Genomic DNA, 26,474 nt, shown 5'->3' with positions numbered 1-26,474 from the left:
ACAAAAAAACCCTGAATTTTAAAGTTAAAATGTTATGAAAGTATTGTAAACAATCTAGGAAAAATTCTCACTATAACTGAGAACTAACATTAACTATCTTTAATGGTTTTCTGGGTTACCAAGTGAATTGTCCTTGATGAGAGAAAAGTGCCCAAACGACATATGGCATGTGCTAGCCCCATACACTTTCTTGACCTTTCCCTGACAAATTCTCTATGAAAAAAATCAATCTGGTGTTCTACTACATCCCTATCTGGACAGGGATATCCTAACTTCTGTCGTCTATGCTCTGTTTACCTCTAGGTTAGATTACTGCAACACATTATACATGGGGCTGCCCCTGAAGACACTTGGAAAACTTCAGCAGGTGCAGAATTCAGCAGCTAAGTTGCTCACTAGGGCAAGACCATCTGAGCATACTGAACTGGCTGCCAATTATTTTCAAGGCCCAATTCAAATAGCTAACCTATAGAGCTATAGAGATGGCTTTTATGTCACAGGGTTTTTGTTTTGTTTGTTTAAAGTGGTGACTGACTGAAATATGGGACTGTTGTACCAGTGACAATATGTGGCAATGTCCTAGAAGGACTACTCTATACGTCTACTTATACAGGAATTGCACAATGAAAAGTACAACAAGAGTACATTCACTGCCACCCAAAATAGAATGAAGGTTAAGACTACATATATGAGTGTGTATATGCACACCTGATTTATAACCTGCCTTTAAGTAAATATGTTTATGATCACTCCAGCAAGCTAATAGCATGAAGTAATTTTTCGGGCTGTTTTAGTATTTTAACTTTTGTATGATTTTAAATTAGGGTTGTCATTTTCCCCCTTGATTTTACCATGTTACCTTTTGTAAAATTATTTGAGGGGTTTTTAAAAATAATAATAATAATCAAGCTGTGTACAAATTTATGAAATAAATATATAAATCAAGCATAGGCAAACTCGGCCCTCCAGATGTTTTAGGACTACAACTCCCATCATCCCTAGCTAACAGGACCAGTGGCCAGGGATGATGGGAATTGTAGTCCCAAAACATCTGGAGGGCTGATATGCCTATGCCTGGTATAAATAAAAATAATACAACATATGCAATCAGGACCATTCTAATTGCAATCCAGAAATATTATGATACTGATCACCACTGAACAGAAAAGTATAAGGACACACTGCACAACAGAATAGCAGAGCAACATGATTCTGGAAACACTGTATCCACTTCTCCCATTTCATATTTTTAAGAGGTTGAGACATTTTTTTAAAAAAAACAACAACAATGAATTAACAATTCTAGCACATGATACTGCTGGGGCAAGGGGGAAGGATTTCTGAATTTCAGTTGGGGTGAGACGTATATTGTATTTCTGAATAAGCTGGGGAACTCATTAAAATGCAGCTGATGGGGGATGAGTTTTAAAGTCAATATAAACTTTTTAAAAAAAGAAACATATGCTGCAATGTTACACTCACTTACCTGGAAATAAGCCCCACTGAATTCAGTGGAACCTATGCATAATTGCTAGGGAGTAATGTTCACAGGGGATGCGGGTGGCGCTGTGGGTTAAACCACAGAGCTTAGGACTTGCTGATCAGAAGGTCAGCGGTTCAAATCCCCGTGACGGGGTGAGCTCCCGTTGCTCGGTCCCTGCTCCTGCCAACCTAGCAGTTCAAAAGCACGTCAAAGTGCAAGTAGATAAATAGGTACCGCTTCAGCGGGAAGATAAACGGCGTTTCTGTGCACTGCTCTGGTTCGCCAGAAGTGGCTTAGTCATGCTGGCCACATGACCCAGAAGCTGTACGCCGGCTCCCTCGGCCAATAAAGCGAGATGAGCGCTGCAACCCTGGAGTCAGTCATGACTGGACCTAATACCCCTTTACCCCTTTACCTTTAATGTTCACAGAGCTCAGGGAGATTTACTATGTCCAAGTAAGTATGCATAGCAACAGGTGCTAAATTCTACAAATATCCCTGGCATTCACCTTTGGACAGAGTAGATCCGTGGTGAGGGATCTGTGAGCAGCTTTTAAAGGTCAGCGGGTTACTCAATATATGGCATTATGTTAATTATCTTGTGACCAGACCAACATAGCTGCTTTTATCTGTCTCTCTATCCTCTCCCCCACAACCTTATCATCAGACCTTGTTCATGGTTTCCCAGAAATTAAGTCCCAAAACATTAAAAATGGCAAACGTGAAAATTTGTAATAGTGCAAATTTCAAAGCATAATTGTGTTTCAGTTTGCAAATTGGTTTGGAAAGTGTGAACTGGACAGTTTCTCATCAAAATTCACACAAAATTTAATTTCTTCCACTTCCCTACTTCCCCCTTGCTGGTGAAAGCCCAGTGAGGCTTAGGATGGGCAGTAAAACCACCTTTGGATTCCACACTATAATCCCTTACCTGGCGACAAATCCCACTGGACTTCATGGGAATTACTTCTGAGTAAGCATGCATATGATTGTATTACTGATTAACAGCACAGTCGATATCTCAAAATCATAATAAATCCGTGGAATGACAACATTGTTTCCTTAGCAGTTTTATGTAGGATAGATAATTCAGTACAACCACGCAATTACTGGAGAGTGACCAGAGATGCTGAGCAGAAGTGTGTGTCTAACACATTCTGGAATCCCCTGGCCATATAAACAAAGGATGTCAATTTGCGAAGGCAACCTACATTTCTGATTGTATAAACAAGACCTCAGAGAGAAAAGGAATTACGGTCTCGTTAAGCTACCCTTGTCTTCTCTTGGGGAGCCTACCCTGGGTGTAACACAGCTGTGGAAGAGGAAATGCCTCTCTGTAAATAACTGAACAGAAGAACAACACATGTCAGCTCGCTGGATACAGTGCCGTTCCATCACAATGCCATGAAGGAATAGGGATACGACTTGCGTGTTTCCTAGGAAGCTGCGTTTATCTGGCACAGAAAGAATCTCAGTTTTAATTTGCATTTAAGCAAAACCTGGGCACTCATACCTGAAAATATAAACCGAAAAGGTGTGAGCAGCATGAGGGGAGGAAGCTTCATAAAACAGTGTTAATTGTTTTTCATATCAAGGATGGGTCAACCCTTTACCTTTGCTAGAGACAGATTTATCTGTCCTTCTGATGACAGGCTTCCCAAACTAGCTTTCATTCCCTCCCTCCCTCATTCCTTGGGTTCTGCAAATATATTTACAGTGCAATGCTATATGTCTACTCAGAAGTAAATACCATTCAATTTAAGGAAACAAACTCACATGCAAGTAATGCCATTTCAATATTGATAATTTGCAGTACTCTGTGTCTGAAGTACTGTGCAAGTTAAAACTATGCCTAACTTCTGAAGCTCATGTTGTTACATGTACTGTTACATATACCAACAGACCTCAGTACTAATTTCTTTATATTATTCATTACTGAAACATTTACATGTTGCATTCTCTGCCATTCACATGGCAACAGAAGTGGCTTAAAACCCAAAACTTGAAATGTAACAACTCCCAATAAAACTGTAACAGCTTTACAAATCTTTGGTTAGAAAACAAGGCAGACTTTCCAAACAACATATATCATCCCTTTAGAAAATGCTTTTTGAGAAAAGACAATAGATACATTTTTTTTTAAAAAAATGTATAGACAATTACAAATAACCCCAGTATCAGTAAGTAAGTAAACACCTAACAAAAATATAAATCCATACATACAAGTTTGTAAGCAATACAAATCAATACAAACTGACCTAATCCAACAATTTTAACAAAACAAAACAAACAAAAGAGGGAAAATCTAGCCTAGGACATACACACAAAGATACAGATCATACAAGGGCCAAATAGATCACAAAGTCAACAATGGGTTTTGCACAAATAAGCTACAAACTCTAGTTAGCAGCCACACCTCAAATATGGCAGTCTTCCTCCTACTTCCCACCTGGGTTGCCATTCTCAGACTTTACCCCCAGGTGATAACAATCATCGCTCCTAGTCCCACATACATTAACAGTTTTGAAATTATTCTCAGTCTTGCAGCTCCAAGACCACGTCCACGAGCAGCAACCTTCTATTTATCTCCAGGGGACGAGGAAAGACAGAATCACAGAATTGTAGAGTCACCTACATCACCTACAATGTAGAAATCTCAACTACATGGCAGATGGCCACCAAACCTCTGCTTAAAAACCTCCAAGGAAGGAGAGTCCTCCGCCTTTCATAAAGTCTCTTCCAGGTGGATGCCAACCTCTCTTCCAAGTACCCCTTTCCTGGGGCTGGGAGGATGGAAAGCAGGGAGGAAAGCCAACAGTAGGTGGAACCAAAGCCAATGCTAGGCAGCACCAATGAATTCTCATTTTGTCTCCATCCTCTGCCCTGCCAAGTTCTACAAGGGCAACACTGGGAGTGAAGGAGGTGACCTCTGCACTGCTTGTAAGAAAAAAAAGTCAGGTGGGGAATGAAGCAGAAGAATGGAAGCCTCTTTCAAAGTTGGAAGAAAACTTGAGAAAGTGGAGAACAGATTTCAGCACAGCACTATTTAATGGGCCCTATCTAACCTCTGAGTACTTCCTTTCAATATGTGACTTTTCCTTATTCTCCAAATAAAATTGGTTGTAATGCATACAAGTAATCCGGGGTCTTATGTAGAGCACACAGCATATGTTATCACTATTCACTACATTAACCTAAGGAACAGATCAGCAGGTATCACAGCTTTTTATGAGCTGTTCATCAAGTGCCTTTAATCCCTTTACACAGTGGTCAACCAAGAAACCCACTAGCTTCACACTAAAATCAGGCCAATATTGGAATGAAATCACCCAATTACCAAGAGAGATACCAGTTTTTCATAGAAGTTGCTTAGATAAATTAGAGGATGCATCTAATTAAAATGAGAGAGAGATCTGTTGTGGGGAGGATGTGAATGCCTTCAAAATTTCCAAAGATTAGTAGAGTCCATGTAGGAATTTTGCAAGTTATGAAATGGAAGCCACATTCAACATATTGGGAGCCATTCAGTTCATTGATTTCAATAGGCAAGATTTGATCAAATGCTTAATGTGGCATTTACATGGCAGCTTATTCAATTTGCATGGTGTTCCCTATCTGTTAATCTCCACTTTATATTTGAGCTTTCACTCTATGTAAAAGCCACTTTCTGAACTGTAGTGGGACTACAGTAGAATACAGCACAAGTTTATCACTTATTTCCATATTATTTGCAAACAAAATTCTGGAAACAAATAACATGGAAACTTGCACCATATTTCTGGAACTAGCTTTAACATAGTATGAAAGTTGAAATATAATATAATATGGAACTTAACGGTTAGGAAAAAGTCATGAAAATGAAATAGAATATTTGTGTGTGTGTGTGTGTGTGTGTGTGTGTGTGCGTGTATAGATAGATAGTTTTGCTCACTGGAAGGACAGATTGTGAAGGTGAGGCTCCAATACTTTGGCCACCTCATGAGAAGAGAAGACTCCCTGGAAAAGACCCTGATGTTGGGAAAGATTGAGGGTACAAGGAGAAGGGGACGACAGAGGACGAGATGGTTGGACAGCATGAGTTTGACCAAACTGCGGGAGGCAGTGGAAGACAGGAGTGCCTGGCATGCTCTGGTCCATGGGGTCACGAAGAGTCGGACACGACTAAATGACTAAACAACAACAACAAATATAGTTTTATTTCTACTAATGTTTCATTGTTTTTAATTTTTTCCCTATGTTCTTAGCAATTCTTGTTTCTATCTGTAAGCCGCCTTGAGTCCCATCAGTGAAAAATGTGAGGTATAAATACATGCATACTGCTTTGAGATGGTAGCCTAATGCTACATTCAGATAGCACTTTATACTGTTTTCTCAATGTTTCCTTACCTGCTAATTTCTGTGTTTTATGAGCTCTTTCATACAACGTAAAATGTACTAGAAATCTAGCACAAGTTTAGCACTCATTTCTGTGTTAATTGCTTCCAGAAAAAAACAACAGAGGTAGAAATCCAGCAGCCCCCAACACTCACATAAACATGCTTCCTCTCCAGAACTTGGCTGGTGCTAGCAGTGGTTTTATTCTAAATGGATGGAAGAGGAACAGCACCCAACTGCTGTTGCTACTCATCCAGCTAGTGCTACATATGCAGAAGCCTAATTCTGTGCATTAACAGACCTTGGCCATTGGGGGCTGGTGCCCATTGGGAATTGGTAGGGCAAAAGGTCAGGAACTCAGCAATCAGCAAAGGCAGAACCAATGGCAGGCTGAGCCAACTAATTCTACTTTTGTTCACCTCCTCCTCCTTTTCCCTGCACTGTTCTTCAAGAGGCTAAGAAAGTGGGAGTTGATAGGCAGTGCCACTCCCAGGTAAGTTGGTGGCTAAGAACAGGCTGAGGTTGGTGGGGCAACACTGGATTTCCCCTAGCACAGTGTTTCCCAACCTTGGGCCTCCAGCTGTTTTTGAACTACAATTCCCATCATCCCTGACCACTGGTCTTGCTAGCTAGGGATGATGGGAGTTGTAGGCCAAAAACATCTGGAGGCCCAAGGTTGGGAAACACTGCCCTAGCAGACTACCCTTCACTGGCCTTGGTTGGATAAGAACAGCAATGTGTTGTTTCTGGTTGTAGAACTGGAAATGGAGTATTGATGCTGACCTCCAGACCCATTTACAAACTGTATGTAAACCTACAGTTATAATGCTTTCCCTAAAACATATTTTCCCTGACACGGTTATTGTTCCTTGAAGAGTTTTGTTCCTTGAACACAGAATCGGTTGATTATTGATTATCTAGCTAAGTCCACACATCCTGTGACTTTAAGTAGAGAACAGCATCACTCTGTGTGTGTGTGTGTGTGTGTGTGTGTGTGTGTGTGTGTGAATGCACTCAGTAAACTCTAGTAAACCAGCAAATTTGTTTTGTTTCACATATTTCTTGCATGTGAAGCCATTTCCAGCTATAATGCAACTGTGTACCATGGCATACCAAAAGCCATCATATCCGCTTGAAATAAGTATATTCCTTTAAATAATATAATTATGTGACCAAAAATACCTCTGGAAAGTATTAATACTGGAAACCAATTCATAAACCAAATGTGTGGTTCCCCCTCCCCCTCAAAAGGCAAGCCTGTGAATGATTTCCTGGTTGGCTAAGATTTTCTAGAAATTGGATTTTCCCTCCTCTATGAATATTTTAAAGAAGTCACTTATAGACGCCTTTTAATGCAAGAACAGGTGTGAGCTCAAATTCCCTCAGCTACTAATATCAGCTCAACTGAGAGAACAGCAGTAAATTCTTATTTGAAAGCTAAACTAAGTTCATCTTGATAAGGGCTGGGAGCTCATTAACCATTAAAATGCCATATAAACGCTATTCGGAAAGCTATTTCTTTGTCTGGTTGGATTTTATGTGAATTTGGAATGCAGAAAAATAAACATGAAGAAGCACATGAAAATAAAGCGTCTGTTCTGTGCACCAAAGGCGTCTCTGCTTAGAGCTGAAGAAAGCCAGAACAGTTTTGTGATCAGCACCCTACAGTTTAGTTCAACAGGATCAGGAAACAAAAGACTGGTGTTTACAATTTTGCTTACAGTGCCTTGGTTTGAATTTAGCAACCCTTGCTCAACTGTCCTAAACCAAATGTATTTATTTATGGTGTTGGGTGGGTGGCTCCCAGTTCTACCTAAAGTCAGTCCAAAAGTGTGTCACCAAAACCTATTATTTTACATATTCACTTTTTCAGCTTAAGGTAATAAGTATAAGAAAATAGTCACTCGTATTTGTTAAAAAATTACCTGTTTTTTTGTTCTTGCACCATTTCTCAGTCTTTTCTCCTCTCCTTTCCTTTTCCTATCCCTAAGAATTTTCATGGAAGACAGCTATAAATTAACTATCTGAAAATCAAAACTTGTTCAAACATAGCCCCAAAGCGAGGATTTAAATTCAGTGATTTTGGAGTTCATAGGAGTTCCCTTCCACCCACGGGGATCAAATTCGTCTGAAGGCAGATGAAAGATGTTTCACACACATTACTCTGCACTTTTCTTTTAAGGAATGCGGCTGAAGCTAAAAATAACTAATTAAAAATGTTCAGGCTTGTTCTAAAACAAAACACATTGGAATGTAAACTTCCCTGAAAACTATGTGGCACTAAATAACATTAGTCCTTTGTTACACAGGCATTAATTCTCAGTGCCTACACTATTACCTTTATAAAGCTGCTAATTTTCATTTCCCCAGGTGAACAGAATGAAGTATTTCAGAAAACAAGTTTCCATGTTTGTTTGTGTGTGTGCGTGAACATATATCTGATACGCAACACAGGGAAACGGACACAGGATAGTAACAGTAATATTTTACAATGTCTTTTTTTATTAAAAAATGCTCAGTGACTTGATACACAAACAGCCTCTGACTTACAACTGCCCTAGCTTGAAAGGAGGTATAAAGAGTTAACCCACTGGGAAAAATAAGGTGTTTTATTTTGTTTTTTAAGGTGCAGAAAAAAGAGTAGAACCACCTTACCCTGAAATGCAGCCTCCTATTTTGGTCAGGATTGGAATGCTATAAATTCAGCCAGTTGTTTTGTGTGTGTGTGTGAGAGAGAGAGAGAGAAATTGGGTCAGTCATTTGTCAGAGCAGACCTGGTGAGGCTATCTGGAGTGGGATGGGTTATTTGGGAATGTGTGTGCTACTGCCAAAAAAGTCCACTCTTATTTCTAGTAATCTTTCTTCAAATGGAACTAAGAACATTAAGAAGAGTCCTGTTCGATCAGACCGTAGACCCATCTGCTACTGGGGATGGGGGGACGGACAATACACAGGATATACTACTATCAGTCTTAGGCTCCACACACCCTTAATCTGGGCCTGCAAGGAGCGAGGGGAAAGGATACAAACCTGAGGCCTACTCCAAATTTTACCAAAGGGTAAAGCGCCGAGTGGGGAGGGCTAACATCTATTCTAAGCAATACTGGTGATTACAGGAACACAGGATAGTTGACACAATGGGTCAATTATCTTATCTCATAGAATCATAGAATTGTAGAGTTGGAAAGGACTATGAGGGTCATAAAGTCCAACCCCCCTGCAAATGCAGGGATGTTCCGCCCAACATGGGGCTTGAACTTACAACCCCAGGATTGAGAGTCTCATGCTCTACTAACTGAGCTAGCCAACATGCCCATAATTTCTTTTATCATTTTTATCATGTATTTTAATATCGAGTGTTGTTCAACTAAACTTGTAGTCCTCAAATAAGATTCCAGCTTCGTATGACATACATTGCGTAGAGTGGCTTATTTCTTATTTGAGCTATTTCTTCTCTCTCTCTCTCTCTCGCTCCCTCCCTTTCCGGCTCCAATGTGTTTGTCACTCAAAAGATGCTAACCAGCTCAGCCCCTTAAAGGCAGTGCTGCAAAGAAGAAAGCATTTTCAATGTTTCACCTTTACATGGTGCTAGGTTAAACTCAGGATGGTTAGAAACTCTTTGAAGCAACCCAAACCTAAATATTCCTGCTAGGCAGACTGAGCAGCGAAACTGAATTATAATGAACCAGCAGCTGTCACAATATGACCACAGTAACCAAATCAAAATATCAGCCACTAACCCAGATGAGATTCAAAAGGTCAATGCAGAAAGCCAGAAGCTTTCTTCAAGATCGCCTGAAACCTCAATCTAATCCTAGCAGTGAAATGTCCCATTAAGCTACAGGGTGTAAAGAAACAAGTTACTGTATATTGGTAAATGATTTAATGTACTAGCAAGATAACCCAGGAAGGATAAGAGGAGCTCGCAAAGAAGGCACCTGAAAATTGAGCAGCAAATCTGGAATGACATGCATCCATAGCAATATATTCTGACTCCTATATAGTACTGAAATATGTGGACAGATTCCCACTGCCCCAAAAGTGCACTACTGATTTATTCTGTAAAAGAGAGTTTACTTGATTGGCTGGCAAGCCCGAGAGCTATGCTTCTACACAAAAAATTTGGGAAGTCAATCTTTTTTTGGCCATAAATAAATTTAGCTTTGCTAATTCCCCACAGCTAATTATTGCACGGCTTGAAGTGAAGGCTAATTTAAATACTTCTTGCATGGTTTCCAACTACTTTGAAAGCATTTAAAGCTGGAATTAATACCTAAAAGCAAGCGCTTGCAATGTAGGTCCACAGTTGCCACATTATTTCAACAAATATTCATGGTTCCTCTGCACATTTCCAGTAATGACGATGCTAAATTATGTCCAATTCCCCCCATCCCTCCAGTTCACGTAAAATTAAGACAACAGCTACTTTGTGTAGGATGGCTATGCAAGTATCAGTCTACAAGTTCAACAGAATGGCTGCAATCTTCTCCCCACTGACCTGAGAGTAAGTGTGACTGAACTCAATAGGACTTGATTTTGAGGTGATGAACATAGGATTGTGCTGGAAGGCATGGGCTTGGTACTATGTCACATTAAACTAGGGGCTGCCCACACACATTTGAAAAGCAAAGAGGGAACCAGAGACACTGTAACCCCACACACATGAACACAGAATCCACCAGCAGCAATTGGGCTTCTAAACCCCCTTCCATTAGTTACATTCTTTCTCACTTTGTACTCCTAGCTTTGAGGAAGATATCATGGCTTTTAAAATCAGTTTCCCACCATGCCGGAACTGGGATACTGTGGTTCAAGTATATGTACATAGCAAGCAAGACATGGCGCAGTGAAACCAGATGGTGTTCATCTGGTGCTCCTGATGGTGTGTTTGCACTGTGACAACCTCCCTCTCTCTCCTGCTAGGCCACAGCGACTCACCGGCCCAGGAAGGTAGCTCCAACCTACCCAACAAGTCACTTCTGCTTTTAAGGTGTCATTTCAACAGATCTGTGTGAATCCTTGTTCCCATAATTACTATCATTTTAATCCTCCTCCTCTTCCTTTTTAAAAATAATAAAATAAAACATGCCCAATATGTGTAAGACACAATTACTTTTAAAACTGTAATGCCTGAGGGGGGTAGAGCTTTCCCTGATCAAACAATCATTTTTGGTCTGTCTCTGAAAGTCATCTTTCTATCAGCTGGTTTTTCACTTCCCATTCCCTGATGCCATCTCGTAGACAGTTTCATTACATTCAGGTAAACTGTCTAGCCTGCAACACAGCCGCACTCAGTTCCAAATCTGCTCAAGGTGGAAAATGTAGCGTTCCATAAACACCAAAATACCATGTTTCAGACCAGACTGCTTATCTGACAGAACGGCACTTTCATTAATGCCAGGTGCACAGATAGAGAAGTGTTCACTGTTGCAGTAAGTAAGATGGCCTTGTCTCCCACATTTATACTTTTCAGCCTTCCTTTCATTATAGGGAAAGGCCAGCTCAGGAAGAGGTTTCTTTAAACAGAAGATTTTCTGAGCATGATTACTCTTACAGATTTGCTAGCTCTGCAAAATAGGGGCAGAATCTACTGCACTCAGGTGAGCATGCATTAGAGCAGGGGTAGTCAACTACAACTCCCATAACCCCTGACCATGCTGGCTGAGGATAATGGGAGTCATAGTCTAGCCACATCTGGAGTGCCCCAGGTTGGCTACCCCTGCAGCAGACCCACCTGTTCTTAACATTTCTCACATGCAAATGAATGTATGTTTTAATTTCAGTGGCACAAGAGGAGCAGACATTTCTCTTGTGAGATCTCTCTGTAACCTTTTCCCCTCTGCATACCTTCTGCAGTTTGGGTTCAGGGTAAATGACAAAAATCAACAAAAGGGGTGGAACTGTTTAGCCTGAACAGACACAAATGAAAAGGGAACCATTCTAATTACAAAAGTACAATTTTAAATTAAGGTAACATAACACTGAGCAAGGTCACTGGTTCGAACGGTAGGCATGCCTTATTACATGATACCACACTTATTAGAAGCTGTTAGCTCCCCTCATATGCATACTCAAGCACACAGAAGACCAGTATCCTTGGGTCTAAAAATGCGCCAGAACGCATAGAAATGTCTGGAACGTGCAGATACAGAACACACACTGGCCAATTGAAGCCAAGCAATCCCGATAGTGCTGATGAGCAACAACAAAGGACCCTTTGCATCAAATACAAAAGGGCAATTATTTGTTTAGGTTTGAAAAATCAAGCTCCTAACAGCTCTTCAATAAATGAGTGTGCTGTCTTTCCAACAATTCTCATCAGAATATGTTCGCTTTTAAGCTTTAGAATGTGCTTGTAAAAGTCTTTTCCCAGAGAAAAGCGAATACTCGCGGTTAAAACAAAGGGACGCACAATTTTCTTGGCAAAAACTGAAACACAACACGATTTACAGGCTAAAGTGTTCTTTGTTGAGGGAAGCCAAAACAAAGTGAGACAAGAGAAACAAACTTTTCAGTTGCAAAAGAAGAAGAAGAAGAAGAAGAAGAAGAAGAAGAAGAAGAAGAAGAAGAAGAAGAAGAACAACCCTCAAAGTGAAAAGGTCAAACCTTAAAGCATCACTCAGCACAGTGGGTTTCACAGAAGACCATGCATACAATGTAAAGATTGTATTTACACTGCCTGCAGTCAAACCTAATAGTGTGAGTTAAGAAGGGAGGGTCAGAATTTCCTTGCTTTTGTTGGCTCACGCCAACCCCTTGGAACTGCTGTAACTACGTTGCACGTGTGTGACTAACATATACATTACTGCAAGCTTCAACGCTGTCTCACATGTTAAACAACTCACAAATATTTCCTAATAATGAAAGGCAAGGAATATTTCAGGGGCATATATTGGTCCCAGAATGATATATTGCAGTTACAACTCAGTGCTTTCCTTGGCTCAAGTTCAGTTGTTTGAAACTAAGGCATCTCAGTTAGTTCATTGACAAGTGGAAGGAGAACGGTGTGATTTTGGCCAGGGAAAAAGGATTACTAATATTTTTACATCATATATTTATCTTAACAGAACTCATTTATCACATGTGATTAAAGGAAGGCTGCTATCTGCACTTGCAAGTAATTAAAGACTTTCTTCTGACAGCCAAAATTATTGCTGTAGATTCAGAAAGAGATCCTTGCAAGTCAGAATGATAGTGGCCGAGCATTATCCAACTGTGAGGGCACACACTTGCCAAATACCACAGGCTGTCAGAAGAGGAGCATGTTGCAGGCATGGTCAGCCTTAATGTAGAAATTTACAGCCCAGAGACTACAAGTCCCTGCAGGCAACTTCACACTGTTATCCAAAGAAAACAACGTTTTCAGATTGCTGATAGCTTAACCTCCAATTGTTTTTTCATTGAGACAACTAAGCGCTGCTAAGTACTTTTTTTTTTTGTTTCATTTTGCAATGCCAACGATTTGCTGAAAAGTACGTAATTTGTAAACCAGCACATCACGCAACTGAAAATGCTTATAAAACGTATACACTGTTTCTACATTGTGGACATTGCAGGGTACCTTACCAAGTCATTTAATTGGCACTGCTGGGAATGGTTTATGGAAAACATTTGGTAAGTACCACAATCAAACACAAACTTACTGGAAACACAGATTTCAAACACTGTAAAAATAGAGAACTCTCTTTTATTTACACACACACACACACACACACACACACACACACACACTTATAAACACAAAGCCATAATACAAATTTTGACAAGTCTTTTTCTTACTCTGTATTCTGGAATTCACAAAAGGAGGAGATAGATTGTCATGTGATCCAAGGTCCCTGTTTGTCATATGTTCATAAGGAGTTCCATCTCCATAGTTCTGTTAATAAATTGGAAACAAATACAGTTTAAGTGTAACATACATATTCCAATCTTTTAGAGACATTTCCCCCCGTATATTACGACTAGAAAAGCACGACTGCTTTTCCAATGAAACTGATGACATTTGCAGATAATTATTCTGTCAGCAATACATTAAAATTTTGTGTCCATACCTTTGCTAATTCCTAGGCTACAAGCCAGTAAAAATGTTGTTATCATTTTCAAATCTGTGGCAAGGATTGAATTATGTTGTGTTGCAGTCCCAAAGAATGAGAACTTCTACAAGTTAATGTTGCATATTTTATTTAAGGAAAGATAAACTTTCAAGTTACTCTATTCCAGGCACTTCAGACTGCAACACTGGCTGGACTGAAATTAACTTGTTCCTCCTGGCTATTTTATAATTCTTTCAGAGGTTTGATGTGCTGATTCCGTGTGCAATCAGGTTAGTTTTAGAAGTCCATTCTACTTTTGCACCAATTGGTTTTCGCTAAATGAAAATTTTGTTATACTAAATTCTGCACAGCAAATATCACTACTGAAAGAAGAAATGTTTATAACTACATTTGTCAATTAAAGCAAATATAATATTTGCATTTTCTGTTTTACTTCAGAATGTGTTGTTGTTTTCTAAAGGGGGGGGAGGGAGATTACAGCCCAAGTGCAAGAATGAAGATTCTCTTCCGATCCCCTTCAGAATGATTTCTCAACTGCCTTTACCACAATTCCAAAATTCAAGCATTCCAGGAAAAATATGGCTTTCACTGAGGCTAAGTTGAAAAGGGGATTTAAATGGAAAAATTTGGGGATGTTCCTACTCTCCAGCAGTAACAATACCAGGTGTCAGCATTGTTCTTGCTCCTTGGTGACAGTTTGTAGTCCAATGGATCAACAGAGGAGATTCCAGCTCATGCTCCTAATCCCCTTTTTATACAACCTGGTTGTATTTCAGTATCAGCTACTATGAAAAAGCAACACAAAGTGGGCAGAGTACTTTTGTAGTTGCAATCTGAGTAGAGTGGTTTATAAAATTAATCCAGATTAGCCAGGGCCATCTAGGATATGTAGATTTTTGAGAGCTTACAGGATGTGAATAGCAAGGTTTATCACAAAACAAATAAGAAGAATTGGGCTTGCATATTCTGCCTCATATCTCATGACCTATGATGATATAAACTTTTTCTTTCTTTCAAAAAATGAAAGCAGGGAATCTGGAGGTTATGGTTCATCTGGGTAAACTAACCTCTTGACCCACCCCCAGTGGATGCCCATGAAGATCCTGAAGATTTTAAGAGCTGCTGCACAGATAGTGCTGAACTAGGTGGACAACTGACAAGCGGTTTTTTATAGCAATGGAAGTGATGATACCACAATATTGCTAAAAACCTTTATATTAGCATTGGCTTTCCTTGCAGTTCCTCAACTAGACATTATTATTTGCATATTATTGTCTGAATGAGTTGTATTTTATATATTTAATTCATATTGTTTTATAAGATCTTTACGCTGTCTTTACGACTCAAGACGTTCTTTGCTTAAGCATGATATAAATGTGCATAACAGCACCACATTGAACAGAAAGAAACACATTTGCCTGTCAGAATGGGGTGAAATTATCACAGAGAAAGAATTTTGAAGTATAGACAATGGTGCTACTTTAGACTTTAAAGACCCCGAAACATTATTTTGCTTGGTTCAAACCTTGTGTATCTTGGAAAACACAGTGCTTTAAAGTGGGAGGCATAAACCAACTGCACCAGTCAGATGAGTGTTGGGCTTTTTTTCTTTTTTTGAAGGGTGGGGAATGCAACTGTTCTAATCTCCTCCAACTGTCATAAGAATTAGTAATTTTGATACTACTAAGATGTATTTCCTGAGTCTATTGCTTACTGCCAATAGGAATGAATGTGTGAGCATTGTAATATGAGAAGCAGGAGAGACAGCTTCACCTCATCTACATAATGCACTTGAATGTCAAACTTGACAGCTGGAGTAATGGCTTGCAAAATAGTAAGCTGGAAGATCCTAAAGTGCTTTGAAGACTGCAGTTAGGAGCATAGTGTCAAAGAGAGAGGATATCTCCAGCTCTTTAAAATGTCCTTAACTTGAAGGTTCAGGTATCATCTCTTTAACCTTGGCAAAACACCACAACTGGTCGTCCCTTTGAAAGCTGGAGTGTGTCTACAAAATATGTAAGCTATGTGTAAAAGAAAATACAAGCAATTATATCCAAGTTAGGAATAGTGAGGGGTTATATAGAACAAGCAGACAAAGGGGTAATTTGCATCTGGTAACTAGCACAAATAGGGAAAAACTAACAGAACAAGACTACTTTTCCCCCTTAAATACCACAATTGTCCAGAAATCTGAACTGGCCAAAAGGTCAGACTACAGGGGATTATTCCCAGTAGACCTTTTGGCTCCCACAGGATCATGTCTCTCCAAACAGAATTTTCAGCTCTAACGCAGAAGTGTTTATATTACTGCTAAGAAGATTCAATGACAGAGATACCTAGTTCTGGTTTCTGTTCCACTGTTCCCCCACCCGCCACCCCATCATTTCTATCTATTAATATTGATTCTCCTTGCAGTTTTTATCATAGTATGTGTACTTCATATTGATCTTAAGTCACCTTGGATATTTCATTGCAAGGCAGGATATAAATATTGTTAGCAAATAAAGCAAATATTTAACCTCCTTGAGGAACAGCAGCAAGAGTTGGGGAGCGATTCCAAAATGTGTCTGGGACATAAATGAGAGACACTTCCATATACAGGCTACACAGTCTACGGAGCTGGCTTGACCACGACACAAGTCAAAGGTGGGGATCTCAAATCCAAGGGCTTAATGTAACCCCCTCCAGGCCTCAATCTGGACCTCAGAACGTTCCCCAAGCCCCACACCCTTTCTCCTCACTGGCCTTGCTTCACACCCGGACTGGTTTTTGCCTGGCTGGAATGTGTCCTTGAACTCTGATAGTGCCTTCTTCAATCTCTGGATCATAGAATCATAGAATTATAGAGTTGGAAAAGTGGAAGATACTGGGTGTGGGGTGTGTGTATGGGTCCTGTGTTGAAACTAGCCAACTGTACAAAGGTAAAATCTGCATTTATTGCTCCACTCACTTTCCCTCCTCCTGGTACTAGCTCCACCCTCAATTGATATGTGGCCCATAGAAGAACTGCCTTCAAGGGAATATGGCCCTTGGACTATAAAGGTTTCCACATCAGAAGGAGGTTGATAGGCAGAAACTTGGGATAATACACTACCACACCGTACTGAAAAACCATATAACTTGGGGGGGGGGGGGAGATGCCGAAGCCCTAGAACAGTTGCTAGGAAATACCTTTGAGCCATGGACATGCATGCACCTATCTTTCAAGTAGAATAGACAAGGTAGCTTACATCGAAACAGCAATAACATTACTGTAAAACTTATGAAAACCAGATCCATCTCTCGGCTGTAGCCAAAGCATCCCAATAGATGCTGAAGAACAGTTCTCACTTCTCTTACTGCCGCAGAGACATCATGGGAAATGGCTCTAAAGGTGTGCTACACATGTAGCTGAATAAGATAGCTTTTTTTTGGGGGGGGGGAGCTTTGGGGTTGAGAGTTACATATGGATGAGACAAAAAAGAAGCAAGATAGACAATTATTTCCAAACAATGCCTTCAGGGGAAAGTATAACGGGATTCCTTATGCCCAGCAGACATGGGCCTGTGGTACCAGAAAGGTGGAGGATATGGGACATTGCCTTTTGCACTGTTCCTTGTATAGAGCTCTCAAACCTTGGTTTTTTTTAGGGGAGACCTTCTGAGAGCAAGAGCTGGTTGGACCCTTATGGATATTATTTCTGATCTGTTGGCAGACCACAATAAAATCATTGCAAACAAGGTTGCCATCTATGTGGTAGCAGCTAAAAAAAAAAAAAAAATCACCACAATCTTCTAATGATGTCTACAAAGAGGACCACCTGCAATAGTATTTTGATGCTGCTGTTAATCTCAGTTTGTATTGATAATTATTAGTGGTATAATTAGTGGTACGCTTTGTCCCTGCTTCCCTAGTGTTTCTCCTAGCAGGAGTGTAGATACGCTACCAATCTGTGATTGTAGCTACTTGCATTATTCCCATGCTTTGTAATGGCCATTGTGTCACAAACAAATAAAATTGCTGAAAGACAATTATTATTCCCTCTAGAACCTTTTTAGTCTGGGCGTAGAAGAATAAACGTTGATACATGAACTTTAACTATTTTGTACTAATTGTATTATACAATGGCTCTATCTATATTTTTACTTGTGCTTTAATAACCAACTATATACACCTTATATAATCATAATAATGGTATCAAGACTAAGGCAAAATATTGTGCTTGGAAATCTCCTAGAATGCAAGATGCCCAGAGTGTGTCTTACATATTTTGTGCCTGTTAAGTAGAAACATCTGGAAAGCCATCTACGACAAATGAAAAGTCAACCGCTACCAAAAACACAGCTTACAGACCAGAGATAACTTACAGCAATGGAACAAGGGCTGATAGCAACAAGCAAGGCAAAGAAGAAGAAGTCATTTTAATGAAGTTCCCTGCTCCCTCTTAGCAGGAACAGAGCAGTTGTCAAATTCAACCATGGGATCAGATAAGAATCTTTTAAAAAAGCAATTCGGGGAAGATGATGCTCTGTAACCAAATTTGCATGTACATTTTCCTAAGCAATCAGGTGTAAAACTCACATTTAGATTTTAAATTTACATACACAGTAAGTCTGGTGAGGAAGAGAAAAAAGATTAGATATACTTACCCTGGATGGACTAGGATGTCCTCCGTTCCCCCAGGACCCTGAGCTAGTTCTGTCTTCTACATCTAGGGACAAAAAAGTTCTTTAGGCTTTATTGCAATAATTCTTTCCTTTTGTATAGGCACTTTTAAATTAATGTTTCAAATTAATCTCCTGTTGCCTTTAATTAAGAACCAGGCACAGGGCTACTACAATGATAGTGGCTTCTGACCCAACCACTTAAATTAACTCATTTAAATTCACAGCAGAAATGAACTGGACCCTCAGGAACCGGAGGGTTTGCACATAAAAATTATTCTAGTCACTCAGTCTTTCAGGAGACATTTAAGAAGTGGCTGGAAGTCACTGACTAAAGTTGGAATTCAAAACCACACAGGCTCAAGGATAAAACTGACAATGCTACGTAGCAAATAAAGCATGCTCTCCCTATATAAAAGTTATTTTGTATAATTGCAAGAAATATCCCTTCATGAATCACTTTTGATGAATTGATTTGGAGAGCATCCCTCATAAAAGAAAAAAAGAAAAACTTGCAGGATGAGGAATCCTGTGTTTCAATGAACCAAATTGCTGAATTGGGACACTAATGAACTTAAATTTCAGCTTGGCCATAAACTCACCAGATGCATTTTTCAGGGTTGCCAACTCTTTAAATAAATAAATTTTAAAATCCCAATACCTGGAGGGGGCACAGTGTTTGGGTGGGTGGAACCTAGGAGTCAAATCAACCACAAAAGCAATCAATTCACTCAGGCAGCCTTCCTCAACTTGATGTACTCCAGAAGTTTTGGAATACAATTCCCATCAACGCTGGCAGTTGGGCAAGTTGTCTGATTCTGATGAGGATTGGGAGTTCAAAAATGTCTTAGCAGCAACAAGTTGGGGAAGGCTAAACTAAGATGCACACTGTACAGAATTTCTAAAGAGGTCACCGAGTGGAGAGGGGAAGTCCAGCTGTTGTCTCTTCCTGGTCAGTTGGCAAATCCAACTGAAACTCTTCAGGGTGGCTTTCTGAAACTCGAAAACTTTTTGGGAAACTTTCTAACGTGTTTTCAGGTTTGGGAGGTTAACAACGATGGGAATAAAATATTCCAGTGCCTGGGAAATACTCTTGAGAAGGTTTAGCTCAAAATGCGAGCTGTACTGTTGATCTGTCATTTCCTTTTAAATTAGAATATTAAGACTGTTGTTAAAGAGATTTCCAAGATTTATTTCTGCCAATGCAAAGACACAGTTTGTAGCATGAACCAAGGAGGTTAAAAACTTTGCATTCTGTCCTTCATTCCTGATTTATGACTCTCAGAAAATCACCTTTTGGGAAGTGGAAGGTATAGCATTCACCTCGCAAAGGTGCTGCAAGGCTTAACTAATTACATATGCTAAACTGCTATTAAGACCTTTTTGATGAAAAAGGTTATAGGAATTTTTAATTATTGCTCTACAAGTACATGCTTCTCCTTGACAAAAATGGAAGAGGGTACAGAAACGTTTGTTTCCCCGGAAAATTGCACCTCTCGTGCTTATTTCATTGGAGGAGGCTTCTAATGCAAAGCAACTCTTTTTGTAAATAAAATAAAGAGAGGAAGTGAGGAAGGGAAGAATGGGGGGGGAGCACACAATATGTTTCCACATGAGTTATTTTCATTACAGCTTGCTCTGTTGTCTAATTTTATTGACTTAGGCCACCTGAGAAGGGAGGCAGAATGGCTGCTTCCAATTGTACCTTGAATGCAACCTGGTGTTCCTTGTGGATAGTCAGAGACAGTGCATCATGTGCCTCAGGGTACATTGTGGCAGTTCTGAGGTTGTGTCAGGGCCCAAGAGAAGAAACAGAAGTCCCTCAACTCTACTGTTTAAGGCAGAGTCCATTACGTGCTTTGTGGCATACTAAAGCGCGTTGGAGTATGCTTGCCTGACTGCTCATTAAAAATGTGTTGAGAATCTCCTGTGACTATTCTAGTTAGGCAGACGTCCAGCAAAGCAATTAAGAGCAAGCTTAATTTTAAGCATAACTATAAAGTTCTAGTGAATTATTTTTTCCCAGTGATATTTAATATCAAATCATAACATATGAAGAACAGCATACCAAAGCAGGCAAAGAGAAAACATCCTATCCCTAAATGTTTGTGTTAGATGCATTGTACTGGAGCCAAGAGCACAACTCCTCCCAGCTGCATTGTGCTACTAGTAGTTTAAAGGGGTTCTACATTGTTTTGAAATAATTTTAAACTGCCAGAATGAGGTTTTGTGATGAGAATTTAAGGAAAGCCCTGCTGCATCATACCAAAGGCCTGTCTTGTCCAGACGGACAGACAGACAGACAGACAGACAGTAGCCAACCAGATGACCCTGGTAGGCTGAAAACCAGACACAAGTACAAGGGTACTCTTCTGCCTGTGACCCTCAACATTACCACCTCTGATCAAGGATGTAATATAGCAGCCTTTAACAGCCATACCTCTATCAATTTGTCCAATACCCTTTCAAAGCTGTCCATGTCAGTGAACATCACTACATCTTGCACAGCTTAACTATGTGCTTTGAAATAGTACTTTCTTTTGTCTGTCACTTTGTTCTGCTTCGTTGGATGACCCTGAGTTATATTATTATGAAAAGTCACTTGGGGCTTAACCAGGCAAGATGACAGAGACCCATAATCTGGATTTCCTGGGTGTCTCTTAAAATTTTAGCAAACTGCCATTATGAGGGGGGAAGGGGATTTGGATTGGGCCCTCAGCACCCAGGAGGGGGATGTAACCCTTTCCCCATTTTCTTGAGTAAAGCTTACCATTCCCTGACAAGTAGATACTGAATAGAATTCTTCCTCACGATATGGCTGTTTTCATAAAACATAGGGATGGCTTCAGACCTGCATAAATGGAACCAGAATCCAGAGACCCAGAATGCAGCAGGAGCTTCCAAGTGGAGGAAGGGGACAGGGTGGTGATTTTCACCAATTCCCCATTCCCTCTGCAACCTGCAGGGCTGCCTTTCACACTGTTCCAGAGGGTCTCTCACAGAAAGCTGCAGAAGGATTGAGGAATCAGGGGAAATGGATGAAGCACCTTCAGCATCAGAACTATGCTGAGCACAAGTCATGACCTAACCTATAGTTAGAGTACGGAATTTTCTCCCACAATAAGTAGTAGTAGCAGTACTAGTAGTAGTAGTAGTAGTAGTAGTAGTAGTAGTAGTAGTATACCACCCTTCATCCAAAGATCACAGAGAGATTTACAATGTAAAAATACAAAACAAGATTACAAAATACATAATAAAAACAAAGACAACCCAAAAATCCACAACACATTTTAAAAGGGCATCAGATGTCACAGGCCTGACACCTGTGCTTTCGCCTGGCACCCTAAAAGTGTTTAATAATGAAGGCACCAGCTGAACCTCCCTGGGGAAAGCAGTCAACAAACAGGGAATCACTGTTGTTCTTGTGTTGCCACCCTCCGGAACTTTTGCAAAGAAGGCACATGAAGAAGGGCCTCCGTTTATGACTGCAGGGTCAAGGTTGGGTCATATGAAGAGAAGCAGTCCCAAATGTATTGTGATCCTGGTAGAAATGGCCACCAGTTCGCATGACTTGAAAAGAGGATTGGACAAATTAATGGAGAATAAGACTGTCAATGGCTATGTTCTATCTCCACTCTCAAAGTCTTTATGCCTCTGCTTAACAGCTACTAGGTGGAGAGAACGCAGTTGCACTCAGGTCCTGTTTCCCAAGTGCGTCTGATTGATCACTGAAAACAAAAATGATGGACTGCATGGGTCTCTGGCCTGATCAAGCAGGGCTCTTCCTAGGCTCTCAATTTTTGGAAGGAAGGAACTGAGAAGATACCAGATGAACAGGACAATCTTGTTATCTGATGAATAGCCACAATTTGTCAACTGAATGCAACGGAATGGTGCTTCCCCCAGCAATGTGCATTGCTAAAAAATAGTTGGCATCCGTTCCTTGGATACTGTTTTGAGTGCTTAAATCAAGAAGCTGAAATATAAAACCAGAAGTCCAGTGTAGTCATTCTCACGGAACATTACTGAATGCCTCCACACTATTAAAACCACATACTTCCTCTTTAAATAACTGGAATAACTTTCCAGGTGAGAGCAAGCCATTAATTTATCATAAAGGCATGCTAGAGCATTATCCGCCATCACATTCATTATGGATTATTATTAATTCTATTACTTGAAACAATAGATTTAATCTGATTGAACAAAAAGGCATGTAGAAAAGATTAACAAAAGCAAAGCACTTAAATTACATGTAGAATATGAATTGGGTTTGCACGTGCAGTTATGAAGCTTCGGCATCTGCGCTGCGTATCTGTGACCTAGCTGTATGAGCAAAGAAAGTGTTTGCCTCCACCTTGATCTGTCCCCCTCCCCTTGCATGTTAACATGTTTGTTAATGTTATATTTCTCCGCATCACAATTCCTAATATCTCAATGAAACATTAAAGTGCTAATAACACAAGGCATTCCAGGTAAATATTTAATTACATTCTTTAAAATATGTGCATCATTTAAATGACAGATCAGATCAACCATTGCATTCAGTTAATTAGGCAGAGCTTTTTAAAATCACGGGTGTTATGCAACTGATTATTAACTCTTTTGGATTCTGATTCAAGGCACATCCAAACCATAGATGAAACTGAATGGCTTTTCAACAGACTTTTTCAGCACATTTTGGCTTCACAGTCTCTGATCCATTCTGAACGCTGAAATCACGTGCCCAGGAGAAATCAATCATTAGCCTAAGTGAAAATCGTACATATCTGAATACAGGATCATAGCCTCAATTATGATACATGGCATCATTTATGAATGTCCAGCTACTTATTCCCAAAATTGCAATTTTGCTTCAGGTAGGTACCTGTGTTGGTCTGACGCAGTCAAAATAAATAAAAAAACAAAAAAAACTGTCCAGTAGCACCTTAGAGACCAACTAAGTTTGTTCTGGGCATAAGCTTTCATGTACATGCACACTTCTTCTACATGCACACAAAAGCTTATACCCAGAACAAACTTAGTTGGTCTCTAAGGTGCTACTGGACTTTTTTTTATTGCAATTTTGTGTCTCCCTTCCCATTCTTTCTTTCCCCGAAATTCCAGCTCCTCCACAAAAGTTTAAACAATAATATAAGCTGGTCATGTCACAGCTGTGCCAAATTTCAGCCTGCTGTAAATGAGGGGTATCCATCTTCCACTCAGGCAATGGGGTTTCTCTTTCTTCTCCTCCCTCCTGCAGCCCTCCTTCGTGCCCCCAGTCTGCCACAGAGATTCCTCAATGCTCAAGAGCAAATTTTGTGGGTGCGCCAGGTGATGGACAGAAAAGAAGAGTATGGGAATGTTCTTTTACATGAGCAGAAGTCTATTACACAGGCAGATGGACACTGTTGGATGTCACCCAAAGTTTATGACTTGAGTGGGGGAAATGTCATGTATGATGTAAATATTTCAGCAGCAATGATCCTGTAGTATACCCCCATCAGTAAAATGTGTGTGTGTGTGTACAGAAAGGTTATAGAAATCAATATTGATATGATTGTAGATATTATTTATTGTGACTACTGCAAATATGTGTGATCCTCTTGTGAATTCCAAAGTTTTTTCAGATGCATTAGAACTTTGCAACAGCCATTCCCACATTTTACTACAAATGCTCCCTCATCAAAATTCAACAGAGAACCTAAGAGGGTGGCCAGTCATGAACTTTATATGTGAATTGACTTTACTAATATAACCAAGAGCTGACTCTTTCTCTTCCTAATAACTTATCTGATTGAAATGCACATCTCCACTTAACTCTCCCAAGACACAAATACCCTAATCATGTGCAAATTTATTAGCAAACCAAGTTCGGATTGCTGCCAAACAGTGTGATCCACAAGACATTTAAACAAACATACTTTAATTTAATCCACTGTGGTCACTTGAAGTCAACAGGACTCAAAAGATGATGATTCACAGCTGAGTGCTTGACCTGTTGCCAATAAAAAGCACTGCATAAAGCATAAAATTTTGATCTCTGTTGTTTCATCTGTGATATTCCATTGCCATGTGCAAATCACTGCTTAGTGCTATTGTTATTCAAATTCCAAACTTGTTTATGTGAACAAGCTGCAGGTATAAACCTACATCTAACACTGCTTTGGCTACTTTAGCCATGGAAAATTCATTCAGTATCCTTAAACTGTGTGTAGAATGGAGGTAGCTAATTCTAGATCTTTAGGACGGTATCCAACTAAATTATTAATTGTATTTAGGAGCTTCACAAAATGACATCTGTAAGTGCAATACAACTTTCCCCTCCTTTTTCATCCAACCCTCCAGAGCAGATCTTGGGTAACGTGGGACAGGAGAGAGAGGGGAAGTCCCACTGTAATTGTGGAGTCATTCCACATTCACAAGGATACAACCCTCAGACTTTCTTGCACTAATATTTTTCTCTGCTAATTAACTCCCCTCTATTTTTACCCAAATGTCACATAATACATGCAGAACTTCACTTTAGCCTAACCTATGCTAAACATTTGGCTACTTTCATTCATAACATGATAATGGATGCCCAGTGGCGTAGCGTGGGGGGTGCAGGGGGGGCCAGCCGCACTGGGCACAACATCTGGGGGTTAGGGTTAGGGGCGCAAATCCACGGGTTAGGGGGTGCAAATGACTTGCCTTGCCCCGGGTGCTAACAACCCACGCTACGCCACTGTGGATGCCTATACCCTAAAATTTGGATGTAATGATTCTAACCCAGGTTAAACACCTTTCAGCTTATATTATTCCCATTGCTGCTCCTAAGTTCTAAGATGTCTGTAGTGGCATGTAAAAGTCTTCTTTACCACGAAATATTCCAGAAGCTGTGACGATAACTTCCCCCCTACAGACTTCTCCACAACAATGCATGTCAGTGATACCTCAAGGCTAAATTACAGCAATGTGTCCTACTCGAATACGAACATCATGAATCTAGATGAAAAGACATCTACAGAGTGAACAGATAAACATTCCTGCAATAGCAGCATTCTCTCTCTTTTTCTGAAAAGGGCCAAAAACATGATAGAATCCAACTCAGATATGCCTCTGAATGTTGTGTGTCATGTTGATTTCACCCTTCAGTTGAGACCATCAGCCTGAAAACCTACAATTTCTACCTGGGGGGAAAATGCACCTGTTTTACTTCTGTGTCCTGCAGTGGCATCCATGCGTGCAGATCCTATAGTCACCGATTCCTAAACATTCAAAGTGATAACTGTATGAATTTAACTGGAAAATCAAAACAGCAGTGCAAACTACAGCAAAAGGAAACTATGTAGAACTAGGGAAAATCAGACGTGAATGTTCAGTATTGCTCATATACGGCCCCCCAAACCTGAGGCTTATTATGCAATTCTTTAACTACAGGTGGAGACCATTTCACGGGGGGGTTTCATTCCCAGACCCCCATGCACACTCAGGCAGGGGGCATATAAGCATGCCCCACCCCGTTCTGCCCCCATTCCACCTTCTTCTAGGTCCAAAAAGACCCACATGTCAGCGATTGTGCATCAACTAGATGTGCCTAAAATGGTTGTCACTCATGTGCCTTTAACAGGCAGAATGGAAATGCAAGTATCACCCATAGCTACATTTCTGATTTCAAACTGGGCCAGGACTTGAAGAAGTTTCAACTTAGGCTTTCCTTAGATTTATGGTTTGATCTGTTTGTATCAGGGCTGGGTAAAATTCAGTCTTACTTGATCTCTATGCCCCCAGGATCTACTAGAACAGGCATAGGCAACCTTCGGCCCTCCAGATGTTTTGGACTACAATTCCCATCATCCCTGACCACTGGTCCTGTTAACTAGGGATCATGGGAGTTGTAGGCCAAAACTTCTGGATGGCCGAAGGTTGCCTATGCCTGCACTAGAATCCCCAGGATCT

General features: G+C 40.2%; 1 protein-coding gene across 31 annotated transcripts in view; it reads right to left on the bottom strand.

Moving 5' to 3' along the window:
- TCF4 (transcription factor 4) overlaps positions 1-26,474 on the bottom strand; it is a 338,871-nt gene that overhangs the window by 212,955 nt on the left and 99,442 nt on the right. For all 31 annotated transcript variants that reach the window (XR_014556176.1, XR_014556177.1, XR_014556178.1 and 28 more), the window contains 2 exons: positions 18,540-18,601; positions 13,637-13,733 (listed from right to left, as the gene is read on the bottom strand). Coding sequence is in view for 28 of the 31 variants with exons in the window: in XM_083702697.1 (XP_083558823.1) it covers positions 13,637-13,733; positions 18,540-18,601 (159 nt within the window). In the remaining 3 variants the exon portion in view is untranslated. The remainder of the gene's footprint in view (positions 1-13,636; positions 13,734-18,539; positions 18,602-26,474) is intronic.

This window comes from Podarcis gaigeae (assembly GCF_964106915.1).
Source record: "Podarcis gaigeae genome assembly, chromosome: 11".
Classification (NCBI taxonomy): Eukaryota; Metazoa; Chordata; class Lepidosauria; order Squamata; family Lacertidae; genus Podarcis; species Podarcis gaigeae.
Note: the sequence above shows the minus strand (reverse complement) of the source record. Positions and strands in the feature narration are given on the sequence as shown.